This window comes from Natator depressus, chromosome 6 (assembly GCF_965152275.1).
Source record: "Natator depressus isolate rNatDep1 chromosome 6, rNatDep2.hap1, whole genome shotgun sequence".
Lineage (NCBI taxonomy): Eukaryota > Metazoa > Chordata > Testudines > Cheloniidae > Natator > Natator depressus.
Genome location: NC_134239.1, coordinates 86,540,339 through 86,565,737, shown reverse-complemented (window position 1 = coordinate 86,565,737; position 25,399 = coordinate 86,540,339). Strand labels below are relative to the sequence as shown.

The window sequence follows — 25,399 nt, the reverse complement described above, 5'->3', positions numbered from 1 at the left end:
TTTTTAAGCTCTTCAAGCCCACACTATTCACTATTCCTGGTGCTCCACCAGGCTTCTCTTTTGAAAGATTTGGGTACTCTGAGAATGCAGGATTGGGCCCTTCATGTGCACAGTGTGGGAAATGTTGTTGACTGTTAGAGGACTAAATTCTGCTCTCATTTATACTGGTGTAAATCCAAATTAACTCCACTTGGATTACTCCAGATTTACATCTGTGCAACTGAGAACAGACTTTGACCCATTTATCATTAAAATAAAAATGGGGATTTAGTCTTTAAAAGTGATTTAAAGGTGTTAGGTCATTAAGCTAATATGTACCGTCTTTCAGTTTAATCAATATGTATATTCTGTACGAAAAGTCCTTAGATAAAGGAAAATTCTGCATGGTAATTTTACATCAAAAAACAATGTTAACCTCCCTACTACCCCAAGAAGCAATTATAAATAGCTCAATAAGGATTAATATCAGATACCTTTACTCACCTTGAGTAGCACCTTACTCCACACATAGTCCTACTGACTTCCCACTCACAGATTAAGGTATTATTCAGAGTGAGTAAATGTATCGAGATCTGGCCCTAAACAAAGGACTGCAGATACAGGAAAAAACTTTGCATTAAAGTTGCATTTCCACACATGGAATAATTACTTTGGGCCGTATCCTCAACTGAAGTCAACAGAGCTTAGACCAGCTGAGGATCTGACCCTTTAAGTATCATTTAAAGACACACTCATGCCTCATGAGAGTCACAGGAAAGCAGACTCTTATTTCAACTCGGACACCATCTTGGACTCTATGGATCAGAAAAGAAAGGGAATCAGCCTTTTGAAACAGGGGCATTTTTATCACAGACCTGTTAATGCTTTGGGATGGAAAATCTGTAGTTCACGAAGGCTTTTCCTCTTTTTGTCTTTATTTCTTGTACCTTGTTTGTGTTAGTATGTTGCTGATTACAGATGGGCTTCTTAATTCAATATTTATAGTATCTTGTCTAAGAATTAGTTTAAAAGTTAAAAAACTTGAAAAATATGACATGTTGCCAAGAAAATCTTTTATTAATCATTTTCCCCTATTTTTTTCTTCTCCCTTTTAGTTTTTTAATAGGGAGTTTGCCTGGAATTAAGACACCATTATCTTTAGCATGGAATTAAGGATCTCTGAGCGAGATTCTGACCTGAGCTACAATGGCATAAATATGGAATAACTCCATTGAAGTCACTAGAGTTTTACCAATGTAAAAATGGTACAAATGAGAGCAGAATCAAGCCCTCCCAATTCAACAAAGCACTTAAGAATATGCTTAAATCCCATTGCCTTCAGTGGGCTTAAGCGTGTGCTTAAAATTAAGTGCATGTTCAAATGCTTTTCTGAATAGAGATGGATTTAAGCACATTGTTAAAGTTAAACAACTGCTGAAGTCCTTTGCTGAATTGGGGCCTAAATCAGTGGATGTTTTGCTGAATTCCAGGATCTTTGTTTCTTTAGGGCCAGGTTATATCTGTGTTCTGTGTGTAGAAGTCCTGATGATTCAACTGGCTTTTTATGCAAAGATCAAAGCTAACTACAGCCCTTAGAGTCCATCTGCCATGCTGATTATTCCTAATCTGTAGTCCTCATTCTGTTTATGAAATTACAAATGGTTACTGTAGAAATATGTTTTTCTGAAAGCTTTCCACAAAGTTTCAAGCTGCTTGTTAGTCCCCGATCCTGCAAAGACCTACACACTGTGAACAATCCCATTGACGTTAATGAACTACTCAGAATATGTACCTCTGTGTAGGATTGCTGATCATATGGCATATGTAGCTATTTACTCATTATTTCCTTTACAGTGCCATGGAAATCTGCCTATGGCCATTTGAGTTATAAATAAAAGCATGAAATTCCCATAGTAGGTACTGGATTTTATCGTGCCATTGAAGCAATGTTTAATAAATCTAAGAAGAAATCAAGATGATGTAATTAATGCAGTCTTTTAAAGTCTATATCTAGTGATGTTCTTTTAAGTTATTGCACAAAAGAATTCTAAAAGTACACAATATATTAATATTCTATTAAGGATATGAAACGCCACACCAATTTTCAAATCTTTTTCTTTCATGCATGTGTTCCACACATGTCTGGAAGCATGTGGAAGACTTATTGGAGTAATATTCAGAACTTTATTATTGCCCTTGGAAAACAGGTAAGTTTGAAAAGACCAAAATATTAGCTTTTGGGGGGTTAGTGTCAAGTAGAAAAATTTAAAGCAAAATTATTGGGACGGAATGCTTGCCAGTAGATACAGAAATGCCAAAAGGGAGTTTAACATTAAATAAATTTGTATTTGTCGGACCACCACCAGTATACCTACGAGTGAAACATGTTTATGTACAACCATGTAAACTTTATCGGGAGCCATTTTTACATTCAATAAAGCAGAAATTTTAAGACAGCTTTTTCTTTTCAAAAAGTTACAACATAATGTTGGGGCTGAAATTGCTGAACACAGGGAAGCCAACAATGACAGTACAGTTTTGTTTCACAGTGGTTTTGTTAACTTAAATTGATTCTTTTAAGTTTCACAAGTTTCACATTAAACTTTTAAATCACTTTCCTCTACAGTTCTTGGTTTTGTTCAGCTATTTTCCACCTGCTTCTGTTTTGTACACTTGGCACATGTGTGGTTGTGTCATGACTCTGCAAGATGGGTATGACCTGGGAGAGTTATTTGGTCGATTGCCTTTGAGTCCTCTGCTGAAGAAACAAAATGTCTTTCTTAAGATGTTGAAGCCTCCATTGTATGCACAAAACATGCCAAAAGAACTGTCTCAACCTCAGTCACCTGAGGTGCTTGCCAACACCAAGCAAGAAACAGAAACGACCTAGAAAGTCACTTTTTAACATAAAAAAAGTAGCAGAAATGTACTGTGGAATGGAAACACAGATGCTGTCCAAAGCTTATATTTACAAATAGATAGAAATGCAAACACCTTACTGTTTTTGTAACAGGATGAAATACAGGAAGAATGTGAGAGCCACATATTGCCTTGGTTCTATAGTTGATAAACAAACAAAAAAAAAAACAGAGTATCTTAACAATAACAATGGATCACTTAACCTTGCTGATAAATGATTTGTTCTCTAGAGACAGATCATCAGCAAATAACTTCTGTTTGGCCACTTTTGTTGATTAGAGGCATAGCATATCTTTCCCTATTGATTTTTCTTTATTGATTTGTACACAATCTCAACGACAATTGCACATTTAAAGAGTTCTTGTTGACTTAGAATAAATATGGGTGGTTTTACCAATGAAAGTCCCATGAGCCCTTTGAGGGATGTAAGATCTTCTTTACTTAAAACAGTGCAAGGGCAACAACCCATGGATCCGTTTCTTATGTTGTTTTGGCTAGTTCAATCCAAAGATTTTGTGGGAGAAAAGTCATGGGGAGAAATCTGTAAATGTCACCAACACAAAAGATCAGTCTCTGAGCCAGTGAGGGGAGGGAAAAGGTAGAGTTGTTCTAGAAAGAGTTTCGTATCAGAGAGCAGAGGCTGTGACAGAGTGACTACCTTCTCGGGCTGTCTGCATGCCCTTGAATGCCAGTGCCGCAGGAATATCACAGTTGTGAGGGGAGAGCGGAGTGCCTCCAGCATGCTGCCAACCATGGCCTGTCACGTAACCAGAAGGGGCAGCACTGTATGTCATATAAGGGGACACTTGGGCTGGTGTAGGGTAAGGTGCCATAGTTGGTGCTGAGACAAAACCGCTGACAGTTGGAAGACCATTTGGTGCCTGAAAGGGAAAGAGGGAAAAAAAAGGTTCTAAAATATAAAGATACATTTTTTTCTGCTTCAGAAAGAATGAACTCCTAATACTCGTGAACTTGTACACATGTCTATAGAGCCAGTGGGCAGGATACTGGAGTGAGAGAATAAGGAGATTTGGGTTCTATACCTACCTGATTCTACCACTGACTTGCTGTGTGACCTTAGACAATTCATTTCAGCTTGCTTTGGGTGAACTCCTGATCCCATTCAAGTCAATAGCAAAACTCCCATTGAATTCAGTGTGGCTAGGATTTCACCCTTTGTGCCTCAGTTTTCCCATCTGGAACATGGGGATAATTATACTTACCTGCCTTTGTAAAATATGTTTAGATGTATAGCTGAAAAGTGATATCTGTATGCCTAGTTTTATTATTCGTGGTGTCTTTTTAAACCTTTTCTACATCTTTGGGACCTGCTCTTGCAAATGATCTTTACTCACAACTCCCATTAACTTCAATGGGACTTTTGTGAGCAGAACAATTACAGGGCAATTGCAAGAGCCTTACCATTTTTTGCTAGGTGCTTATATAGGCTGATGGCAGGGGTGCTGGAACAACTTTTATAGTGGGAGTGCTGAAAGCCATTGAAACAAACTGTAAACCCTGTGTATGATGGAAATCACTCAAGCCTGGGGGTCTGGCAGCACCCTTAGTTCCAGCACTTATGGCTGATGGTAAGGATTTCTATTTAAAATAAAAAGGGAGAGACATTCAGTCTGTCACAAGAGGAATTCACAAGGGAATGCCACCCTTTTTAAATGAAAAAATGGTCAATGTTTTAATTCACACACTGCAGATGCCTCCTCATCAGAGTACATGAAAAGCGAAGTCATTTATCTTGCTCAGGTTTTGATTCATGTAGTGCTATTTTACGTGTCAGTGTTGTTTTTTTCAGGAAGGAAGTTTTCTATTCAAATGTAAGGGTACTGCATTTAGGGTCCTGATTCAACAAAGCACGTAAGCATGTGTTGTTTTTCCATTCACTGCAATTAGATTTAAGCACATGCTTAAAGTTAAGCACTTCTGCTCTGCAGAACTAGGGCCAAGCTGTGTAACACAGAGATGTAAGAAAGGGGCAGACTTTTGTTTTGGATAAAACTTCACATAATGTTAAAATTTTCTACTTTGCCTATTTTTCTCTTCTCTGGATTTCATCTGGCCAAATTTCAGATTTATATCTACATTTTAGATCTTTCTAAATGGTAAAGGTCTGGTTATGATCTCACACATATATATTTTGCACCAGTGTAACTCCGTTAGGACTGATTTTCCTGTCTTTTACACTAATCAAATTCCGGAGTGAATCCACTGAAGTCAAATTAAAGTTTTACAGCAGTAAAACCAGCATGAGAGAGAGGAATCCAGCCTGGTGTATTTAACAGGCATATTAACACAAATTATACAGCTGTGGAAATAACATATTGTTTTTCAAATTTATAAATGTTTAACTGAAACTGAATTTGCCATTTTTTTCCAAATCTAAATTTTGATCTGAAATTCAGCCCCAGTTAATGTGCTGGTATCTGAGGGCTCCCATGCCTGGTCTGGTGTTATAAAATGCACTTCTGCGCCATGTTCTTGGGCTTTTCCTAAAGGTAACAGAAAGCACTTTACCATGGCAGAGTGAAACAGGCCGGGGAGCCCTTAGATATGTATTATAAAGCTCTGAAACACAAAGATACATAATGTGAGTATAAAATGGGGGGAAGGAAATTGTGCCTGACAGGGGTCTAGGGGGAAGAAGAGCTCTGGCAATTGCCCCTCATGGAGTTTCCTCTGAATTCTTTTGATAAGAGTGTGGGGCTTGCCCACCACATGGGGAAAACAGGTCATCAATCCCTCAACTCCCATGAAACCACAAAACATGGATATCCTATGCCTCTGCACTAGCTCAGGAACCCAGTGAGCCCCTCACTGGTTCCCAGTCAGTACAGCTCCAAGTAAAGCTGCACTGCTATGAAAGCTTATGCTCAAATAAATTGGTTAATCTCTAAGGTGCCACAAGTACTCCTTTTCTTTTTGCGAATACAGACTAACATGGCTGTTACTCTGAAACCTGCTATGAAATGCTGTTCCGGGGGCTTCCTCTGGAACTCTTCCCTTTAAAAGTATGAGTGGCTCTGTGCAGAAGTTATACAACCAAAGTCTATATTCCCTTTTCAAGGATTCCCCACAGATTTTGGAGGGTAACAGGTGTCTCCCACCAATCCCCCACATCACCACTTCACTCCCCTCCCCACCTCTTCTGCACAAGCCAAGGCGGATTCCCCACAGTGTGCAGATCTGGGGGAACAACTAGGCTCCAATTTTGTGATCAAGGAAGACAACAGAATGTTTAGCATCTGCTGTACAGAAATATCATTCTCCAGAATGTTCTCAGAGAATGTCTCAAATGCTGACTGCTTCTCTTTGTGCCTCTTAAAATATGTTGAAGATTCTACTGCATGAGGCATCATCTTACTTGAGGGGGAAAAAAAGAGGTGATTAGAATTCAAAGGTGTCATTCAAAGATGTGCTCTGATACTTTGTCATTTCTATATGAATGCGCTGTTCGATTTACAGTGACGGTGATTATTTTCACACCATTCACACACAATTAAAAATAATTATGCTTGGTAGCAGTGTAACTTTTGGTCTTCAAGAACCACTGTCTGTTGGGTCCAGTCCTACAGGCTTTGCCTAGGCAAAACTGTAATTGAAGTCACTGAGAATTTTGTCTGGACTGGCACTCCAGAACTGAATACTGTGTATTGTGTGAGGCAAATCTGGCATTGTAAGTAGAATTGGAACCAAATAAAATATGCCATGTCATTAAAATAAGTTTGTCAGGCATTATTCAAGGATAGGTGACTGCATGTTTTTTTTTTTTTTTTATAAATGCTTAGGCCCAAATGCTCACTTACTTCATCTTCTTACATATCGTTACATTGGCCTTCCCTAGCATGATACCATGCCAGTGAATAAAACAGACAATCATGGATTTTAATTATTGAAAGGGTTCCAGTATTTTATTGAATTACACTGCATATTTTACCTGGGTGGTTCATTAACAAAATTTGACTACAGATTCATTCATTTTTATAAAAGATAAATAATAAAAATATACCCTGATTTTGTAAATGTCAAATTAAGCCCGCATGCCTCCTCCCCTTTTCTTAAACCCCACCCCTGATGATTTGATATATTATAATATTACCCAAACACATTGCTTTGGGATTTAAAATGTAATTGCACTAGTGACTTGTAGTCCAATATGGAGCCTTTCACCTATTGGTCACCAGTTCAAATCTTTCCTAGGGTTTGATAATGACTGAAAAACTGTTACAATCTGATGCCTCTTTGATGAAATGAATTGGGCTCATTTTAGTTCCTAACTAACCAGTCTTTGTCTCAAAAACCATCACCACCGTAGGCACTAATTGGCACTCTAATCCGAAGTTTCAGCAAAGAGACCAAGGATCAAACTGTCATGGAAACGGGTCTACCTCCCAAATTAGGTTTGAGGCACATAGGTGGGGCAGTGAGAGGAAGCTTTCATTGATGCTGCCTGTATTCTGCTTTGTATGGGTTAACAGAGAGCTTGAATCTCCATCTGTCAATCCGGCAATTCTTACAAGCACTACATTCACTTACAAAATAAATGGAAGGGATTACATTCCATGACCCTGTATGCATTGGACGAAGAATTCAACCTGTGTATTTCAATAGGAGGAAATGAACACCAAAATCCAAACCTATATAATTAGGAGGGGGAGAACCCTGTGGTGTTTATGGGTTTGCAAAACCTTTAGAACTTTGTTACAGGACTGAGTTTCATGAAACTTTTTGAAGTTTCAAAAATATTTTTCTCTTAATTTAAACCATTGTTTTTCAAGGGACATTTAATTTTAAAAACAAACAAATGTATTTCTAACTGAATGGAAACCTGTGCTATACAAATAATAATCTCGTTGGAAGGTAATTACCGCTCTGTTTCGAGGAAGACCCCGGGAAACATTTGCTTTCCAATGTTGCATCTGCCCAGAACTCATGTTTTGCAAGAGTAAAATGAAACTAGAACCTCAGCAATTCTGAGTTATGTTCAAAATATAGAACCCACGATTTGCTAGTGGTTTGTAAATTTAGCAAAACAAGTTCTCTCAACTGTGCTTGTAAGATTCAGGGCCTGATTCTGCTCTGGCTTCCACCAAATTTACACAGGTGCAGCTCCACTGAGTTACACCTGATTTACACCAGTGTAAATGAAAGGAGAATCAGGTCCATAATTTAAAAATAGTTGGCCACATAGCACTTCAGCTGTTGCAATTCAGAATTTTTCCACTGAAGTCAACAGAGCTGCACTTATTTTTGCCAGCTGAGGATTTGGCCAAATCATTTTATTTGCTTATATATATATATATATATATATATATATATATATATATATATATATATATATATTTGAGATTACATTGGGGCCAATGACTGCCACTTGACTCTCAATAATCTTTGGAACAAGTAGCTTACATTGGCCATTTGGCCACTCAGGGTATGTCTACATTGCAACTAAAAACTCGCAGCTGGCCCATGTCAGCTGACTCAGGCTCACAGGGTTCAGACTAATTAACAAGGTGGGAGGGTCCCAGAGCTCGGGCTCCAGCCTGTCTCGAATGTCTACACTGCAATTAAGCAGCCCCTTACTTAGCCCAAGCTCTGTGAGCCTAAGTCAGCTGGCCCGGGCCAGCTGCAGGTGTCTAATTACAGTGTAGACATACTTAAGAATCAACCCTATTCCTATTGAAGTCAATGACAAACTCCATTAACTTCAGTGAGGCAGGGTCGGTCTCTAGCTTGTGTTTTCTGAGGAGACAAGGAACAAATTCCTCGGACAATCCCTCCTATTTAGCTCACAGTCTCCACCATCTCCATTACATGGTTTTCATTTTTTCCAGTCTTGGGTTGTAGAAACCACATGGGCCAAATTCTGCTCTGAGTTACCCCAGTGTAAATCCAGAGTTCCACCAGTGAATTATTCCGATTACTTTTACTTGATTTAATTCTTATCCCTTCTCCTCTTACCCCCTTGTCTGTCTGTTACACATATGTTTGTTGGTGCCTGCTTTATTGCCTGATCCTGCAAAATCTTCCTGGTTGATTTCTATGACTGTGAGCTTTTTCGAGCAGGAACTGTGTCTATTTAAAATTTATGCAAAATACCATGCAAAGTTATTGCAGTACATTCATGTCTGTTACTGTAAATCATAATATTCTGGGTGGACAATGTAAGTGGTTATTATTTTGAGAGAGTTGCCTCCATTATTCTGTCTCATCAACCCATCGTTCTGGTGCTTGCTGTGATATTCCATTAGGCTAAGGTGTTTTTGGAGCTTTCATTCTGAAGAGGTGTTTTAAACACTTATGAAAAACAAACTGTAACTTCCTTGAGAAACAACATTTTTCATGGGCAAACAGTGCCTTCCTCGACTATCAAGTTCATCAACACTAATGAGCTCGATCCAGTAGTCTTGCTTCAAACCACTGAAATCAGTTGCAGTTTTGCCTGTGTCAGGTCAATAGGAATGGATCTCTGGTAAACAGTGCTGCTATCTCTCAACCACAATATCAGTGTGGATGTAATGCCTCTCTTTGGAGCAGCAAACTTTACACATTATCATTATCCTCCAGTGTAGAGCTATCGCCCAAAAGCAAACTAAACAAACTATCAAAGTTATCACACTAGGGTTTCTAAGAGCAGCAGTTAGCCTTTAGAATGGAGTGTTGCCAGCAACCTTAATTATAGGCATGCTACCATAACTCTACAAATAAGACATTTTCTCACTGCTCATTTTCAAAATGAAAAGCTGGAGCAATTTCTGCAAACTGGAAATGTGCGTCCAATGTGCTGAAAACACATTTGCAAAGTAGCTGCTGAAGGAGTAAATTTTTCCACAGCAAAGGAAAACTACAGCAGAGAGCATGGCTGCATATCTAGTCTTCCGACAGTAAGAGTAAATCATCTTAAATGCCCCAAATATGTTTAACGTACTTCGTGATGTACATATAACTAGTCAGAGAGGTTACAGGAATGTGACTAGAAGCAATCAAAAGCAAACTGTAAATATAAAGGAAGCAAACATGCTAAATCACTCCCTTTAATTGGATGGTAAATATGATTTATAAATCAAGCTAACATATGGGATCCCCGAGGGACAGGTAAACAAATTTTCCAAGTAAAACATCATCAGCAGGTATGTAATGGAAATCTTTTAGGAGAGTGGATTGCCTAAAGATGCAATTAATACAAATACATTTCTTCTAACCTTTTAAAATAACATAAAATAAAATTTTGGTTGTGATTGTTGTAAATAGAATTAGGGCTAAATTCTGCAGTCATTACTAAGGCCTTTGGCATCGGTGGGAGAAATTACATGATCCTACAAACACTCATGAATGTTCCATTGATGTTAATGGGGATACTCATGTAAGTCAAAATTACTTGCATGAGTAAGAGTTTACAGAGCTGAGCTCTAAGTAAGGACTGCAGTACTTGGCCTTTTTATGATAAAGCTCGTCATAAAAGAATGTTTCTGAAAAATAATTTTGACCACAAGTTGTGTCCCTAATATAGCCAGATATACATGCATAGTCTATTCTGCAACCCCATATTTGCTGAGTTTTCATTACTATGCTTGATCCAAAAATCTATGCGTATTTTATAATGTAGTGTATCCAGCATATTGGAAATAGTTACCTTTACTGGACATGCTCCTGTTTCCAACTGAAGTCAAAGGCAAATGCTCATTAATTTCACTGGGAGCAGGATAAGATTTATTTTAAAAACTGGGGAAGGAAATTTTCATTCAACAACTTCAATGTTCAAAAGAAAATTTCAATCTGAAAAGAATGTGGATTATCTAGTAGGAGGTAGAACACTGTCTTCAAATTCAAATTACCTCAATTTCAGCACAGTAAATATATTAGACTGCAATAGATTTGAAATTAGATTATTTAAAAATTCTAACAGTGTAAGTGTGGTAGCTTTATATTTGGTCTGTTGCTCAGGGGAAAGGTAATTGCATTGATTTCCAAAGTATCTGGCTGTGAAAACTGAAGACAGCTTTTCAGGAGCTGGGATTTACTTGGTTTACTCTTTATATATACATGACATGGAGCAAGGTTAACAAACCTACATTTGAATTCAACAGGATTATTCAGATGAATAAAATTATGCTTAAATGTTTGCAGGATCAGGGTCCAAGTATTTAATTAACTAGCTGTCCAGACACAGTGGATCTCTCTGAAGTGAGGTAATTTTTTTTCACAGAACTTTACTGTCAGTATAGGTTCATGGTAACTAGAATTCAATATGCAATGTTTTGTAATGCAACTCCAAGAGACATTCACGCTACTTCATTATAAAATGTGGTCCACTCTCTTAATAATGAGCAGATTCCACCCTCTATATTTAATGCACTTTTTTATTAACTTAAAGTTGTTTCCCTTTTTTCATAGACAGCTCCAGCTGCACCAAATAACACATAAAGTCGGATCAGACTAATTGAATTTTGTAACTACAGTTGTAATATTCATCAAGACGTGTCTCAATTATGTTTGGCTATCAAATTCCAAGTTTGAGTCTCTTTAGGGGAGCAAAAAGCTTCTCTCAGAAACAGTAATAATAAATTTGATTTGCACACCAACAACAGCCCCCTCCCAAAGTTTCCGGGGGCACTGCACAACATCACCAAAACAAAATATAACAAAAATAAAAGTGAAAACACCTTCTTTAAAAGCCAAACACATTAAAAACAGACCCAAGGAGAACATGACAACAACAGTGTAGTAAAAGAGAAATAAAGGAGAAACGGGTAACACATATGAGACCCAATATTGGTCATATAAACAAAACAAAACTTACGGTTTTTTTGGAGGAGAGAGAAAGGGGATTGAATATCGTCAGGGTGTTTTTTTCTAGAAAAGAAATGTGGATTTCACAGTGGAGTGGATTCCACACTTATAGTCCACCACAGCTCAGGTCAGTCATAGAATCATAGAAATGTATGACTGGAAGGGACCTCAATCACTCATCGAGTCCGGTCCTGTGCACTGAGGCAGGACAAAGTATTATTTAGACCTGAGCGGAGTGTGTCTAATCTGTTCAGAAAAACTTCCAGAGACAGAGATTCCACAACCTCCCTAGCTAATTTGTTCCAGTGCTTAACTACCCTTACAGTTAGGAAGTTTTTCCTAATGTCTAACCTAAATCTCCCTTGCTGCAATCTAAGCCCATTACTTCTTGTCTTGTCCTCTGTGGTTAAGGAGAACAGTTTATCACCCTCCTCTTTATACCAATCTTTTCCACACTGGAAGACTGTTATCATGTCCCCCCTCCATCTTCTCTTTTCTGAACTAATCAAACCCAATTTTTGTTCAACCTTTCGTTATAGGTCATGTATTTTAGACATTTAATCATTTGGACCCATTGCTCTCCTCTGGACTTTCTCCAATTTGTCCACATGTTTCCTGAAGTGTGGTGCCCAGAACTGGACACAATACTCCAGTTGAGGCCTTATTAGTGCTGAGTAGAATGGAAGAATTACTTCTCATGTCTTTCTTCCAACATTCCTGTTAATACATCCCAGAATGATATTTGTTTTTTTTGCAACAGTATTACATTGTTGACTCATATTTAGTTTGTGATCCACTATAACCCTCAGATCCTTTTCTCCAGTACTCCTTCCTAGGCAGTCATTTGTATTTGTGCCATTGATTATTCCTTTCCTTGCATTTGTCCCAGTGACAAGCTGCCAGAAGCTGAAGAACCGGTTCCTTCAGTCGCTCCAAGCCTTCGGCGGCACGTCCTTCAGTTGCTCCGGGTCTTTGGTGGCACTGAAGGACCTGCGGCCAAAGGCCCGGAATGATTGAAGGACCCGCCGCTGAAGTGCTGCCGAAGGCTCGGAGTGCCACCGGGTGTGTAAAAGTTCACAGGGGGGGCTCCTGTGACGAGAGCTCAGGCGAGACGCACAGGACGGTCCTGCGGGCCACATGTGGCCTGCGGGCCGGAGTTTGCCCACCCCTTTAACAACTGGTTCTAAACCGGCTTCAAAATTTAACAACCAGTTCGCGCGAACCGGTGCGAACCGGCTCCAACTCACCACTGATTTGTCCTTATTGAATTTCATCCTATTTATTTCAGACCATTTCTCCAGTTTGTCCAGATAATTTTGAATTCTAATTCTCTGTCCTGAATCCTTTGCTAACATCAGACATGACAGTGGCATTCTTAAAAGGCAGGTGACATATGAGCATTGTGCATTCGCTCCAGTGTGCATTTTCAGTTCAAAATCCGATTTACAGAACATGATACAATAGAAGTGGAGGCCATTCTTCTTTGAAACTCTGCTGAGTGCTCTACCAATACCTAAGATGGATCTAGTAAACCTACAGACCCCCTTTGATGCACAGTTATAAGAAATTTCCAAAGAAATTCGATATGCTATAAGTTTAAAACTCAGCCCCAACTATGGAACTGCAACTGGCACCTCCATGAAATCTATATAATATGTGGTAAAGAACGAATGTTTTGTTTGTCTACATTGATAGATAAAAGTCTATTGTTCTCACAAGTTCTATAGAAAATATCTATCTGATATAGTATATTTAACCATATAGTCAGACCACGCTGAGGTCAGCAGGAAGGAGAAAATAAGGGAGATGGGGCTCCCTCAGGACTTGCTGGCTCATAGGAGTGGTGGGAGAGCTATTAACAGTGCTACTAATTTGCCCTCCCAGTGGAGACCCGTCACCCAAAGCCAGCATTCCCATTGTCCAGCAAGGCTCCAAGCTTGCAGGGGCAATTATCAGGTGCTGACAAAGTGATGAGGGTGACATCAGAGCCCCCTGCCTGTGACTGGGAATATAGGCAATCCCAACTGGCTACCCAATTGCCATGGCAGCCGTAAAGCACAAGGTGTAGGTTCCTGCCTCCATTCTCCTGCACTCCAAACACAGGAAGGCTTATGGGATTTCTAACAAATTCCCATGTTTCTGAGGATCTGGTCCTGATGAGAATCCCTCAACAGTCAAGCTCCTCATTCCTTCAGAATAGGTGCCATGATCTTGACTACCATGACTGAGTTCCCAGACAGTGATGTCCAGGCAATAAGCAGTTGGCACTCAGAAGCCAACCTGGGTGCCAACCATTCACTCACCTCTCTGACTTTCTTTATTAGTTTCATCCCGGTGGAGTGCCCTGAAGCCATGTGGATTGTTGGGCAGGGCACTGTGTTTTGGGCGTGGAAGCAGGTGGCCAGTAATAGGCAGGTCTCACAAATAGGATTCGAATGGGGTGCGATCCAGACCACCTGGGAAGGAATCAGGTGTATGTAGTGGGATCAGCTCATGCCGCTCATCCACAACATGCAATGACATGGATGCCTAGACCTCACCATCATCCACCTTGGTGACAATGTCCTGATGGTGGGAACCAGTGTAGAGCAATTAATCAGAGTACAGCAGGACTGGTCATTCCCCAGGCCAGACTGTTCTGGTCTAAACTCCTCCCTTTTCAGGGAGGAGTAAGCAGCATAATCCCTTCAGCTAACTGGGCAGGGAAGCCAACGGGAACATGTTCTGAGTGCCCAGGACACTTGATGCCTGGAGAAAGTGCATTTCTAGGATATTAGCAGGGACTTGTCTATCCCTGGACCTTCACTTATGAATCCAGCTGTTCAGGGTCTGATTAGGAGTGGAGGATGCCAGCTAACTAATTTGCTAGTGGCATTTTGTGGCAAGTAACCCTTGTAAGAGGATTAGATAATAGGCCAAAACATTTAGGGCTAAATATTCAGCTCACTCTTACTAGGGTCACCATTTTTTGTGGGTGCAAATAATTGTGGATGAAAATAATTAGTGGTGCTGTGCCCACTGCACCCACAATACACTGTCCACTGTAACCAAAGAGTAGGATCCTAGATATTTACATGGCCTAAACTGTTGGTGCAAGTAATTATGGGTGCAGAATTGCATCTGCAGTTATTTGCCCTCTATTGCCCTAAAATGGAGGCCTGGATATGAAAGTTTCTCCCCTAGGATATAAGAGGTTGGAGTTCATGACCTCCCAATCTTGGTGCAATTGGGAGGATGGAACAGTAACTCCTGAAAATTCCAAAAGTGAATGTTCAACAGCTGATAAAGGTTTGGCTGTGAAAGTGAATGCTCAATAGCTGATAAAAGGTTTGGCTGTGGGTGAGTGAAGCTCTCAGGATGAGAGCAGGGCTTCTTACATAGTAGTAGTATGTGTAAGCTCTAGCCGTTAATAGTGTCTCTGATTTGCTAGAGTGGGGCCTTATTCAGGGCCTGATCCAAAGCCCATTTAAGTTAGTGGGAGTCTTTTCACTAACTCCAATGGGTTTTGAATCAGATCTTAGACCAGAATTAACTTGCAGGATACCTGTCCTTAGACACTAGTCCTTAATGTTGGCCTGTTAAGAAAGTAGCAGCCATTCTAGTCAACTGTGCATGTCTTCTTTCTGCAATATCCATGACAATAAATTCTGAGAAAAGTATTGTGATAATATTTGCCTCACATTCCACTAATTATATGTACACCTAACCCAAATCCTTGCATTAATTTTATTATAGAAGTGCAAATACAAACTTTAGTACTATTCAATTTGTGCTTCCATAAAATTAGTCTGTTCAAGACCTAGGCCTTTTAATATTGCAGTTTACAAACTGTTCATGCTTATAAAACATCTTCATTTCAAATGCAATGTACAAATGGAATTCTATTTATCTTAGCTCCACAAGGATTTCAATTAGTTTCCCTAAAAGCAACTGTGTATACAAGCGGCTTAACCCTAAAATCACTTTTCTTTAAATGCATGGTATGTTCATTTTTTTGTATCAATGTCCACAGATAATAATTACCCTCACAAGTACCCCCAACACTTAATAAAGTATGTTTTCATCCATATATGTGGTTGTGTTGCTGAGTTTAAAGATGTGAGGCATTTGTGAACCAAAACTGTCACGTTCCCAGAAAAATCTATTTTCCACTTCAGGTTCCACTGTGCTCAGACTGTGCTGCTTTGGCTATAAAAGTGTGTAAAATGATGCACTGGGAAAATATAATGCAATTGCTTGCATACAAACTAAGACTGGAGGTATAAGTTAATTAAAAATCAATAGGAGCATTACTAGACATCTCTGTGATTTCCTACAGAACTTTTGATGCAAAATCAGAATGTGCCAGCCAAAGTTTTCAAGCTGTCGAAGCTCAAATATAGGACAAAGTTTTGGGTTCCAAAGACACAAGAAAATTATTAATGTGGAGAGCTTAAAATGTTGTACATGTGAAAAGTAGATTTTGTTTCAAGTGCATGTGATGGCATATTGCTAAGGACAAAAAATCTGGAGATTTTTGGCCTCATTCTTTAGTCCTTACTCAGACAAAATTCCCATTGATGTGTGGCGAGTGGGGAGTGAAGGGCAGTATGCAAAGGAGTCTCTGCACCACCTACATGTTGCAAAGGGTGTTGCCTGAATAAAAGCTGCAAGATCTGGCCCATTAAAATGACTGTTACTTATACAAGGATGGAACAAGTAAATATAGCAGAAACTGCAGCACTGTGTACAAAAACCTTATTTTGGGCTTAATTCTGCCACCCTTTCTCATGTGGAGTGACTTTCCATTGGTCTACTTGTGGAGTGAAGAAGCACTCCACAGGAGTAAGGGTAGCCGATCAGACTGAGGCATTCTCCCCCCCCCCCCCCCCCCAGCGCAAGTGGTACAAAGGGGAACCACAGTCTGTGTCTTGTACATTGTTGGTGCGTAACAAATTATAAATAATGATAATCAGTAATAGCTGTATTCTCATCGCCCACTCAACCCTTTGTGGAAATGCAGTGTGGCACTTTCTCCCCACCCTTGTTCTGCAATTCAAAGTCTCATTAGAGCCTGATTCCCCACTGTTTTACTCTAGTTTTAGGCCAGCAAAGCATTGTTGACTTTAGTTATGTTGGTGTAAAACTGGAGCACAGGGTTGAATCTATTATTTTAGACCAATCACTTCTGTTCTATGGGTGAAAATGCACATTCATCCCCTTCTGGATAGAGCTTCAGTAAACAGGATTTGTGCAGGGAACCCCTTGGAATGGCATTCACCCAGTAGCCCACAGGCAGTGCATGTATTTCACTGTAGTCTCTGTGCAGCATGAATACCGGCTGAAACTTCTTACTCCATTGATTCTAGGTACCCTCACCCTGGATCCACATAAGTGCAGACCCAAGGGTCTCTCCTCCTGCCCATGCCAGTTTACTCAGGCAGTTCCCCCTTTGCAACAGGTGTGGAGACACCTCACAGTCTTGCTGATGGATTTAATTGCCACAGAATGTTTACCACAGACATATCGCGCTAGGGTGAATTTCAACCCAATGAACAAACAGATACGAAAATTGCCTGTGCATTGAGCTTTCAATCTGAAATCCATTTTGTACCTTGTTGGAAAAGCTCTGTTCAAACCACGAATCCTGTCAAAACTGCAAAAAAAAAAAATTCACATTCTTCTTGGGCATTTATTTCCTTTCGAGGATACTCTGGGTCACAGAAGTAGCCAATTTATGAATTAAGGCAGTTATACACATTTTCATTAATACTATGGTAAACAAGCAAGAACACTATACTGTAAGTAGCCCGGAATATAAATTAGGGCTTCCCCAAAACAGATTTAATCTACACAAACTATTCTAGGAAAAAGATATTTTTAAAAGTACTCAGCAGTACTTTTTATTTTTATTTTATTTTTGAACATGCACGGCTCTGAAAATGACATTTTCCACAACTGCTAACTATTTTTTGGCCTTTCATAGCCTTTATATCCTGTGGACAATATACATGTGTTAAGTGGACACAACTTTATTAATAGTGTAGAATTTGCCCCCATTTTTTTTATTTTCTACATTTTGAAAGTAATTTTTGTAGTCCACTTTCTAGGTTGTATGTAACTTTTAAATAATATTGGTGTTTCCACCAGAACATTTATTTACATATACAAAAGCATATATAGTGAAAGGATGAGACGTAAAATACAGTTTCCTACGCTCGTGTGGAAAACAATTGTAAGGTTCAATTTATGTTGCACGGTTCTTTAGCTCATCTGTTAAGGTGACTGAAGACCTAACAGAAGCAGCAGTTTACAAGGCCAGGGTCTAATCCTGCAAATACTTCTGTGGATTTATTCACATGATAAAGTTACCCATGTGCATAAGTATTTGAAGGACCGGGGGCCTAAGCCATTATATACAGGGCTGAGATGTTCTTAAAAGGACAATGGCAAGATATTTTTCGTTAACTGGTTTGCATATGCACTATTTATTTTAATAAAACTAGAAGCTTGGAAATTAAATTAATTCATTAAAGCTTTTTTCGTTAATCGCAACTCTTAGTTGGGCTGCTAGCATTATTTGTAATTGGGAGAAATAGGCTAGTTTTAAGAAAAGCTTTACATCGTCAGAAGTGTTGGAACAATTTTTATATGGAGGGTGCTGATGATGGAAACCATGTATTTGGTGTTTGTTGTTACTGCGTCAAGCCAGGGGGTGCAGCAGCACCCTTACTTCCAGCACCACTGTACATAGTGTTAGCAAACATAATAAAAAAGTTGCTCACATTTGGGGCCTACCGCTTTTTCCATTAAACCTATGCAGCTATGTTTTCAGAAGCATTCGTTCATTTTGTGAGCATCGGATTTCGGGTGCCCAACTCTAGACACCTCGTGCTTGATTTTCAACAGGGTGGAGGACTCTCAGCTCTGAAAATCAGGCAAAAAGTGACTCAAAGTGGGCATCCAAAAATGAAGCCACACACCTTTACTGAACGCTTCTGAAAATGCTGCCCTCCAACTATAACAAAATTTGAACATAGGACATGAATTTCCCAAAAGGAAGTAGAGCCACCCCCTGCATGAATTTCGGACTCTGCACAGAGAGCAGAATTAACGTGTTTTGGGAAATGTGCTATGGTTTCAAAATGTCTTTTTACTGTGTGTAAAAAATGTTGTTACAAATGTGCTACCCGGTCAGTCATATTTAAATCTTATCCCTGGGGGCACAATTTGATCCCTTATCAGCAAATGTAAAAGTTAGACAACTGTTTCTAATATTGTTCAGTAAGAAAAGTCATAGGAATTAAATAGAATATTTAGAGTAAAAATGCTTAACCATACAAAGAAGCAATTTGTATACCCTGTTTCCAAGCTATTCGATCGCCTGCTGAATATGGTGTGGATTTTCAATATGTTTAAATGCATATTGGGAATGATTCTTTTTAAGGTAGTGAGTCTGAATTCTAACCAAGCTACCCTTAAAATACCTGGGGTCAGAAATCTAGCTCTGTTCTCGAGGTAAATCCGCTTAGTGAACATCCAACTGTGAGGTGTATTGATAGATGGACAGTAGGAACCTGGCCTCTCTCACAGCTGCTCGCTGTGCAGTGACAGTCCGGAAGTTCAGGTAACTGAGTTGCTGCTGAGAAAGCATCTCCCCCAACCCACTTCACAATAGGGGGTGAAGCCGCTGGTCGCTATACAAATGCCCACAAGCCGATCTGGCTATTGCCAGCTTCCCAGGGGACTGACTGCCTGTGGGTGGTGTTCCCACGTTCCCAGCAAGCTTTGGGACGGCTAGTTCTTTTTGATTCCTTGCAAGGCCAGGTCCCTGCTGGCGTGCCCTGGGTGCCAGCAGGCTCCCGCGCTGTGGAGGTTGCAGGGGAGAGGGCAGAGCCCGGTGCGGGGCAAAGGGAGCGTGCGGCTCGGAAGCGGATAACACGGGGCCCGGGTGTTCGCAGTGAATACGGAGCGGGGCTGGAGAACCCCCGGGCCCTGCTTGGAGCGAGCTCGGCCTATTGGCTGGCTGGCAAAGCGGGCGCGGGGCGCAGAAGAGCTCGGGGACCTTTGCGCCAAGGGCAGGAGGAGGGGAGTTAAGATGTGTCTGGTTCCTACGCGCTGCAGGGGCCCCGCGGCTGTCCCACCGCTGCCCAGGCCTGGGGAGCAGGAGAGGGAAGCAGCTGGAGGCCGCCTTCTTAACACCACCCCAGGGGCTCAGAAAGGCGCCCGGGATTTCCGCGCTCCCGGGCCCGATCCTGTTCCCGGGGGAGATTTCCCGGGGGCTTCAATGGGACCAGGATCGGGCCCTAGGCGAGCTGGGTATTTCAGCCCGGCACCGAGGAGTGGCCTCGTGACGTTCAGCCAGCAGCGTGAACCGGCCCTTCCCCAGGGCTCCCTGTGAGGAAGGCAGAGTCCGCATCGCCCGTGCAGTTTATCCCCCCTCCATTGGAGCGGGCCTTGGGGTTGAGATTAAATCTGAAGAGTGCAGACGCCAGGGCAAAGGCACCTTGTTAATTATTATTATTTATCATTGCAGCGATCAGAGCCTAGCCTGAGCCACATACAGCTCGACACCCCCTGGGCCATGATCCACTGGGACTCCCGCACGTGGTGACGAGGCGGATTGGGAAGCGGTACGACTCCAGTCCAGGGTCTGGCAGCTGGGTTATGGTTTGGTTGTGGGGGAGAACGGGGTCCTTGTTCCTTTACAGAGCGTTATAATTGTTCTTCACCGGACTTTTCATGCACATTTAAACAAGCTAGCGCCTAACATGGCAGGGTACAGAGGAGGGATCGTACCGACACCCAGACTCGGCAGCAGCCCGGACGGTCCTGGGAACCGGCCCAGTACAGAACGCAGCAGTGAATAAGGAGAGAGCAGCACAGTGCTGAGATCTGGGACTTGAGACTGTAGCCAGGCTGAGCCCAGAAGCCTGTGGAGAGTTTGGGCCCGTCGCAGCCAGCCATTAGAAATCCAGCCGGGCAACCTTCTTGCAGACAGAAAGGAGGAAATCTCCCCCCACCGTGCAGCCCTCCCGCCTGAGGTTAGCAAGCGCTGTCTCCTTTACCTGGCTGTACTTGGCCTCCTGCTCCAGGGAGCTCTTCTCCAGTCCATTCACAGCATGCTGGGCCGAAGGGGGGAAGCTATTTCTGCTCAAGCTGCTCCATTCTTCCACTTTGGGGCTGTGATAGGGCGAGCTGTCACTCACTGTTGGGAGACACGGGCGCGGCTCGTTAGAGATTCCGAAAACGAGCTGGGAAGTGCCAAGGCAGTGGGCTTGTGGCAGGAATTGCTATGTGTGATTACAGGCTCTGCCTTCCGCTCACCACTCACACACACACACACACCAGAAATCGCTCTGAAACTGTACCTGTGACCCAGAACCCCAGTAAAACGGAGGGCAGAACTCCCGCTCATGGGTGCTGGAACTCGTGGGGGGGGGGTCTGCAGCGCCCCGTTACTTGAAGTGGTTTCCATCATAGCCAGGGTTTACAGTTTGGTTCAATGGCTCTCACCACCCCCACTATAAAAAGGGCTCCAGCGCCCCTGCTCCAGCTCCTGGCAAGACCGTCTCAGCTGAGTGACAAATCCTCCCTATTTCTATCCACGCAATCAAGAAAAAGAACTGATCCGGCCTGACTGACACCAGCGGACACCTATTTATAACATTTACAACAGCTGGATTTCCTTCTTCTCCCAGAATAAAAAAAACCTGGGGAGAAAACTGAGATGCAGGTATGTATGCACGTCTCCTGCTTTATGAAGTTAAACCTCAAAGATATTTTAATAGCATTTCCACTTCTGTACTAAATAGACGGTACTCGTCTTCCCCAAATGGCCCGAAACCGAGTTACAGCTTTCGGTAATTTGAAGGAGACTTCTGGTGCTTGTTTGGAAAACGGAGTAAGTCCTTATAAAATTTTATTTTACAAATGCTTGATGTGTAAAGTATATAGCATGTGTGTAAATCACATATCTTTTTACATACATGTAATCGCTGTACGTGTAAATTGGTATATATAATGTGTGTACACATTCTATGTGTGTACACCCCCACCCTGCCACCCCACTCTCTATAGAAAATCTGTTGGGTTTCTCTTTGGAGGTGGGGGTTGAAGACTGACAAACAGGAGAGACAAAGGGAAAGAAAGACAATAGGAGACAAGATCGATCATAAGTTAGAGGGGCGAAACCTTCAAAGCTTCATTTCCGTATTTAATCGAAATACAAAGAAACCCATATAGTGTCAGCCGATTAGCACTAGCCCCAGGGTTGTTTCGAACCATTCATCATCACCTTTCCCTGACACCAAGTCATTTCGTGGAGAAATGCGTAAGAAAATTGCGTAAGAATAACTGGGTGCTTGACATAATTATTTCCAAGGTAGATTTAAGGGAACAATGTAACTTTTTTTTCCTCAAAGGGAAAAGAGAGCCGTGTTGTTCGCACTTCTGACACTGCGGAATTAAGACCCCTCCCCCAGTAAAATAACTTTTAAAAAGCATTGATTTGAAACGCGTATGACTCTGTTAGGGATTCGCGGGGCTGTAACATTTACATGCCACGAAAATTGTTCGGCGTGACCCGGAGTACTGGGGGGAGAATGGTTTCTCCGAAACCACCTCCTCCCCGAGCGGTGAAGTGTGCCTTGCTGCGATCCCAAGCCTGTTCCCGCTGAAATCAAAAGCAAACCCTCTGGTTGACTTGAGTCGGAGCTGGATCGAGCTCTCGTGTTAAACTGTTTCTGTTCAGAAGCTACCTCTTTAACCAACTTGCAAGGGAAAATGCAGTCCGTGGCACAAGCCTGAAGTTGTCTGAAGAAACTGAGCTCTCTCCGCGAGCCCCCTTTTCTGCTGATCTCACACTTTCCCATGAATAGGGGCTTCCTTTAAATGTCAGCAAGGTCAATTTATCCTACAAATCAAGAGCAAACAACCCTCGTATGCAGTTTCTGCTGTTCAGCAGTCCAAACCTTGGCTTGGGGGAGAGGAGAATGTATATTGTAGTAAATCTTGTAAATCCCAAAGTCTGACAGAGGAGGAAAGAAATCTAAACACTCAATGGTACCTTAAGAGGCCCTGTTGCCAATCTGATGTTAATAAAGGAGGAAAACATGAAAACCTTCTCAATTTCTAATTTAATTTTGCCTGTAATGTTCATTTCAGACATTCCACCCACCGTGTAATGAACATACTCTAGCATGTATATTTTCTAAATCCAGCTCCACACGCATATACGTTTGGTTTGTTTTTTTGTTTCGGGGGGTTATATTCTGAAACTGTGTCCAACATGCGGGGGCTGCCTTTGCTTGTAAAAACCTTCTGACACCAATGCATTTGGAGCGTTTGTTATATTGATATCTTGTGAAGTCAACGGGTGTAGTTGAAAACATGCCATGAAAATAGAAAGCCAAACTCCATTTCCAAGAGCAGGACACAGAGACAGCTACAGCCCAGAGTTATTTTTGAAATACACTCTTTTCATCCCATTTAATGTTTGTTACTTGACAAAAACTAAACTTGGAAATGTTCTTTTTTGATGCAAATCACAGACTTGTTCAGCGAGAAGCTAATGTTTCTAGCGAAAATAAAAGAAGGAGCGTAGAAGAAAAGCAGTCACTTGGAAAGGAACAAATACAAGTTAAGTATCAGTGGTTTCGTTTTCCTGGACCACCACTTCGGAGGAAAACAAAGTAAAACATAAGAATGAAAGCAATTAGGTGACATTTGAACTTCCTGTCTGAGCAAATTTGGCCTGATTGCGAAAACTAGAGAAACTGAATTTCTCTGTAATTTCAAGATGCTTTCACTTATGAATGCCTGATTTGGTAACAAATATATGTAATACACAGAAGGCATGCGAGATCATTATATCATTAATGACTGATAAGGAAGACATAGATGTGATGATACATGATACAGAGAAAGAGAGTTAATGTGGATGTGCCAATGTTTTTAGCCCACGCTGTCTGTTCTTCAGCTAAATTATCATTGCTGAAGTCAACCTTTGTCATTGCATTATGTATTATACGTCCAAAAATCATAAGCCCATTAAATGTGTTCCTGATCTTTAGTGTGTGCTGGAGAAAATATAGTTTACAAACTGTGGAGATAAATAAATGAAAGTAACACTAAACGTTGCAAGAATTGGAGACTTCCTGCTTTGAAATAGAAAAGTCGAAATATTCGAAGAAAAATGCCCAGAAATTAGGCGTTAAGGGGCTCTCTTTTGCTATCAACATAGTATTCCTATGTGACTAAGAAGTGTCGTCTTCGGTTCTTTTCTTACCTTGGTCTGTTATGGACCTGATCCCCAGGATATCCGTGACCGAATGGGAAGAGGGCCAGGTCCTAGGCATAGCCATGGTGCTGGGGATTGCTGGCACTCCCGGCGGGGTTGGCACTTTGGCTCCTGCAGCAGTGATGGGGCTGGGATAGGAGTATATGTGGTTGTAAGGCAGAGCAGGCTGTGGAGGGGGCTGATGCTGTTTGTAGGATTCGTAGTGACTCTGCTGAGAGAGATTTCCAATTTTGTTCCGGAGGATCCGACTGATGGAGCTGACCGAAGGCACATTGTACTTGTCACACACACCATCTGCCAGCAGTCGGTCTCGAATCTCCCAGGCAAAGATGCCCGGATCTCTTTGTTTGTAGGTCCGGATATGTTTCACCACCGTAGGGGTGGTGACCCGAGGCTTGCTGCCTCCGATCGCCCCTGGTAGGATGGAGCCAGTCTCATTGTAGCGCGCCAGGATTTTGCTCACACAGCCATGGGAAACCCGCAGTTGTCGGCTGATGTCACAGGGTCTGATGCCCAGTTGGGCCAATTCCACAATCCGGAGCCGGATGGCATTGGGCAAGGGTCTCCCATTCACAAACACCCCTCCGAGCTGGTTCACTTCCCCAAAGGCAGGTTCTGCAAGCAAACACACACACACACAAACACATTTGACACGGCAAACGGTTCACGGGGGGCCGTTTGAACACACCCGACTATTAATCCTCAAAAGGCAGATGTCACCGGTTAGAGGTCACTTCACTTACAATGGTTTTAATCTAATGCGGCTGACATTTAAAAAAAATCCGTGGCAACATTTTCAATGCACATTGATTTGTGCCATTAAAAATAGTCCAGAATGCACATTCCAGAGGTGAAAAATGAGATCACCCAAGCAGACAAGTTTCTTTATCTCCCCCCCAAAAAAGAGAGGGGAAAGCCAGCGAAATTGGTGGACAATTCTGCAAAAACGTGAAAGGTGAGGGAACCTGAAAGTAGTAATTAAAGAAAAAGATCAATTCTAGTGCTGTTTGTTCCTGTTCATGCTTCTTTGTTAGCAGCACGACTAGCCCCGCGTTGCGAAGCAAACGTGTTACTTTTTAACACCGCTGCGCTATCGATGTCAGCAACAATATACAATGTGCCACACAGGCTCAAATCATCCGTTAGGCTGCAATCGTCCAGTACTCTCATAATAACATTAATAATAAACCAACCAGTCATTAGCTTGCTCCATTCTGTGCTGCTGACCCTTAACGTGTTCCTACAACTTGTAGGAACACGAACAAAGTCAATAAGCAAATTGCGGCTGCACATGATCTCACACTGGTGCTCTCCCTTTTGACAGCCCTTGAACCCGCCTGCAGCTTCCAGCCACTTACCCATTGCTCTGAGCAGGACACCAATGAGACTAATCTTCCAAAAGGGAATTTAACAACAGAT

At 41.6% G+C, this 25,399-nt stretch overlaps 1 protein-coding gene across 1 annotated transcript; it reads right to left on the bottom strand.

Moving 5' to 3' along the window:
- Nucleotides 1-3,524: 3,524 nt before the first annotated feature.
- Nucleotides 3,525-25,342, bottom strand: PAX9 (paired box 9). The gene is made up of 4 exons (XM_074956691.1): nt 25,054-25,342; nt 23,969-24,595; nt 20,748-20,887; nt 3,525-3,779 (listed from the first exon to the last, which is right to left on the bottom strand). The coding sequence occupies exons 1-4, from the start codon at nt 25,340-25,342 to the stop codon at nt 3,525-3,527; spliced, it is 1,311 nt and encodes a 436-aa protein (XP_074812792.1).
- Between the last annotated feature and the right edge of the window lie 57 nt (nt 25,343-25,399).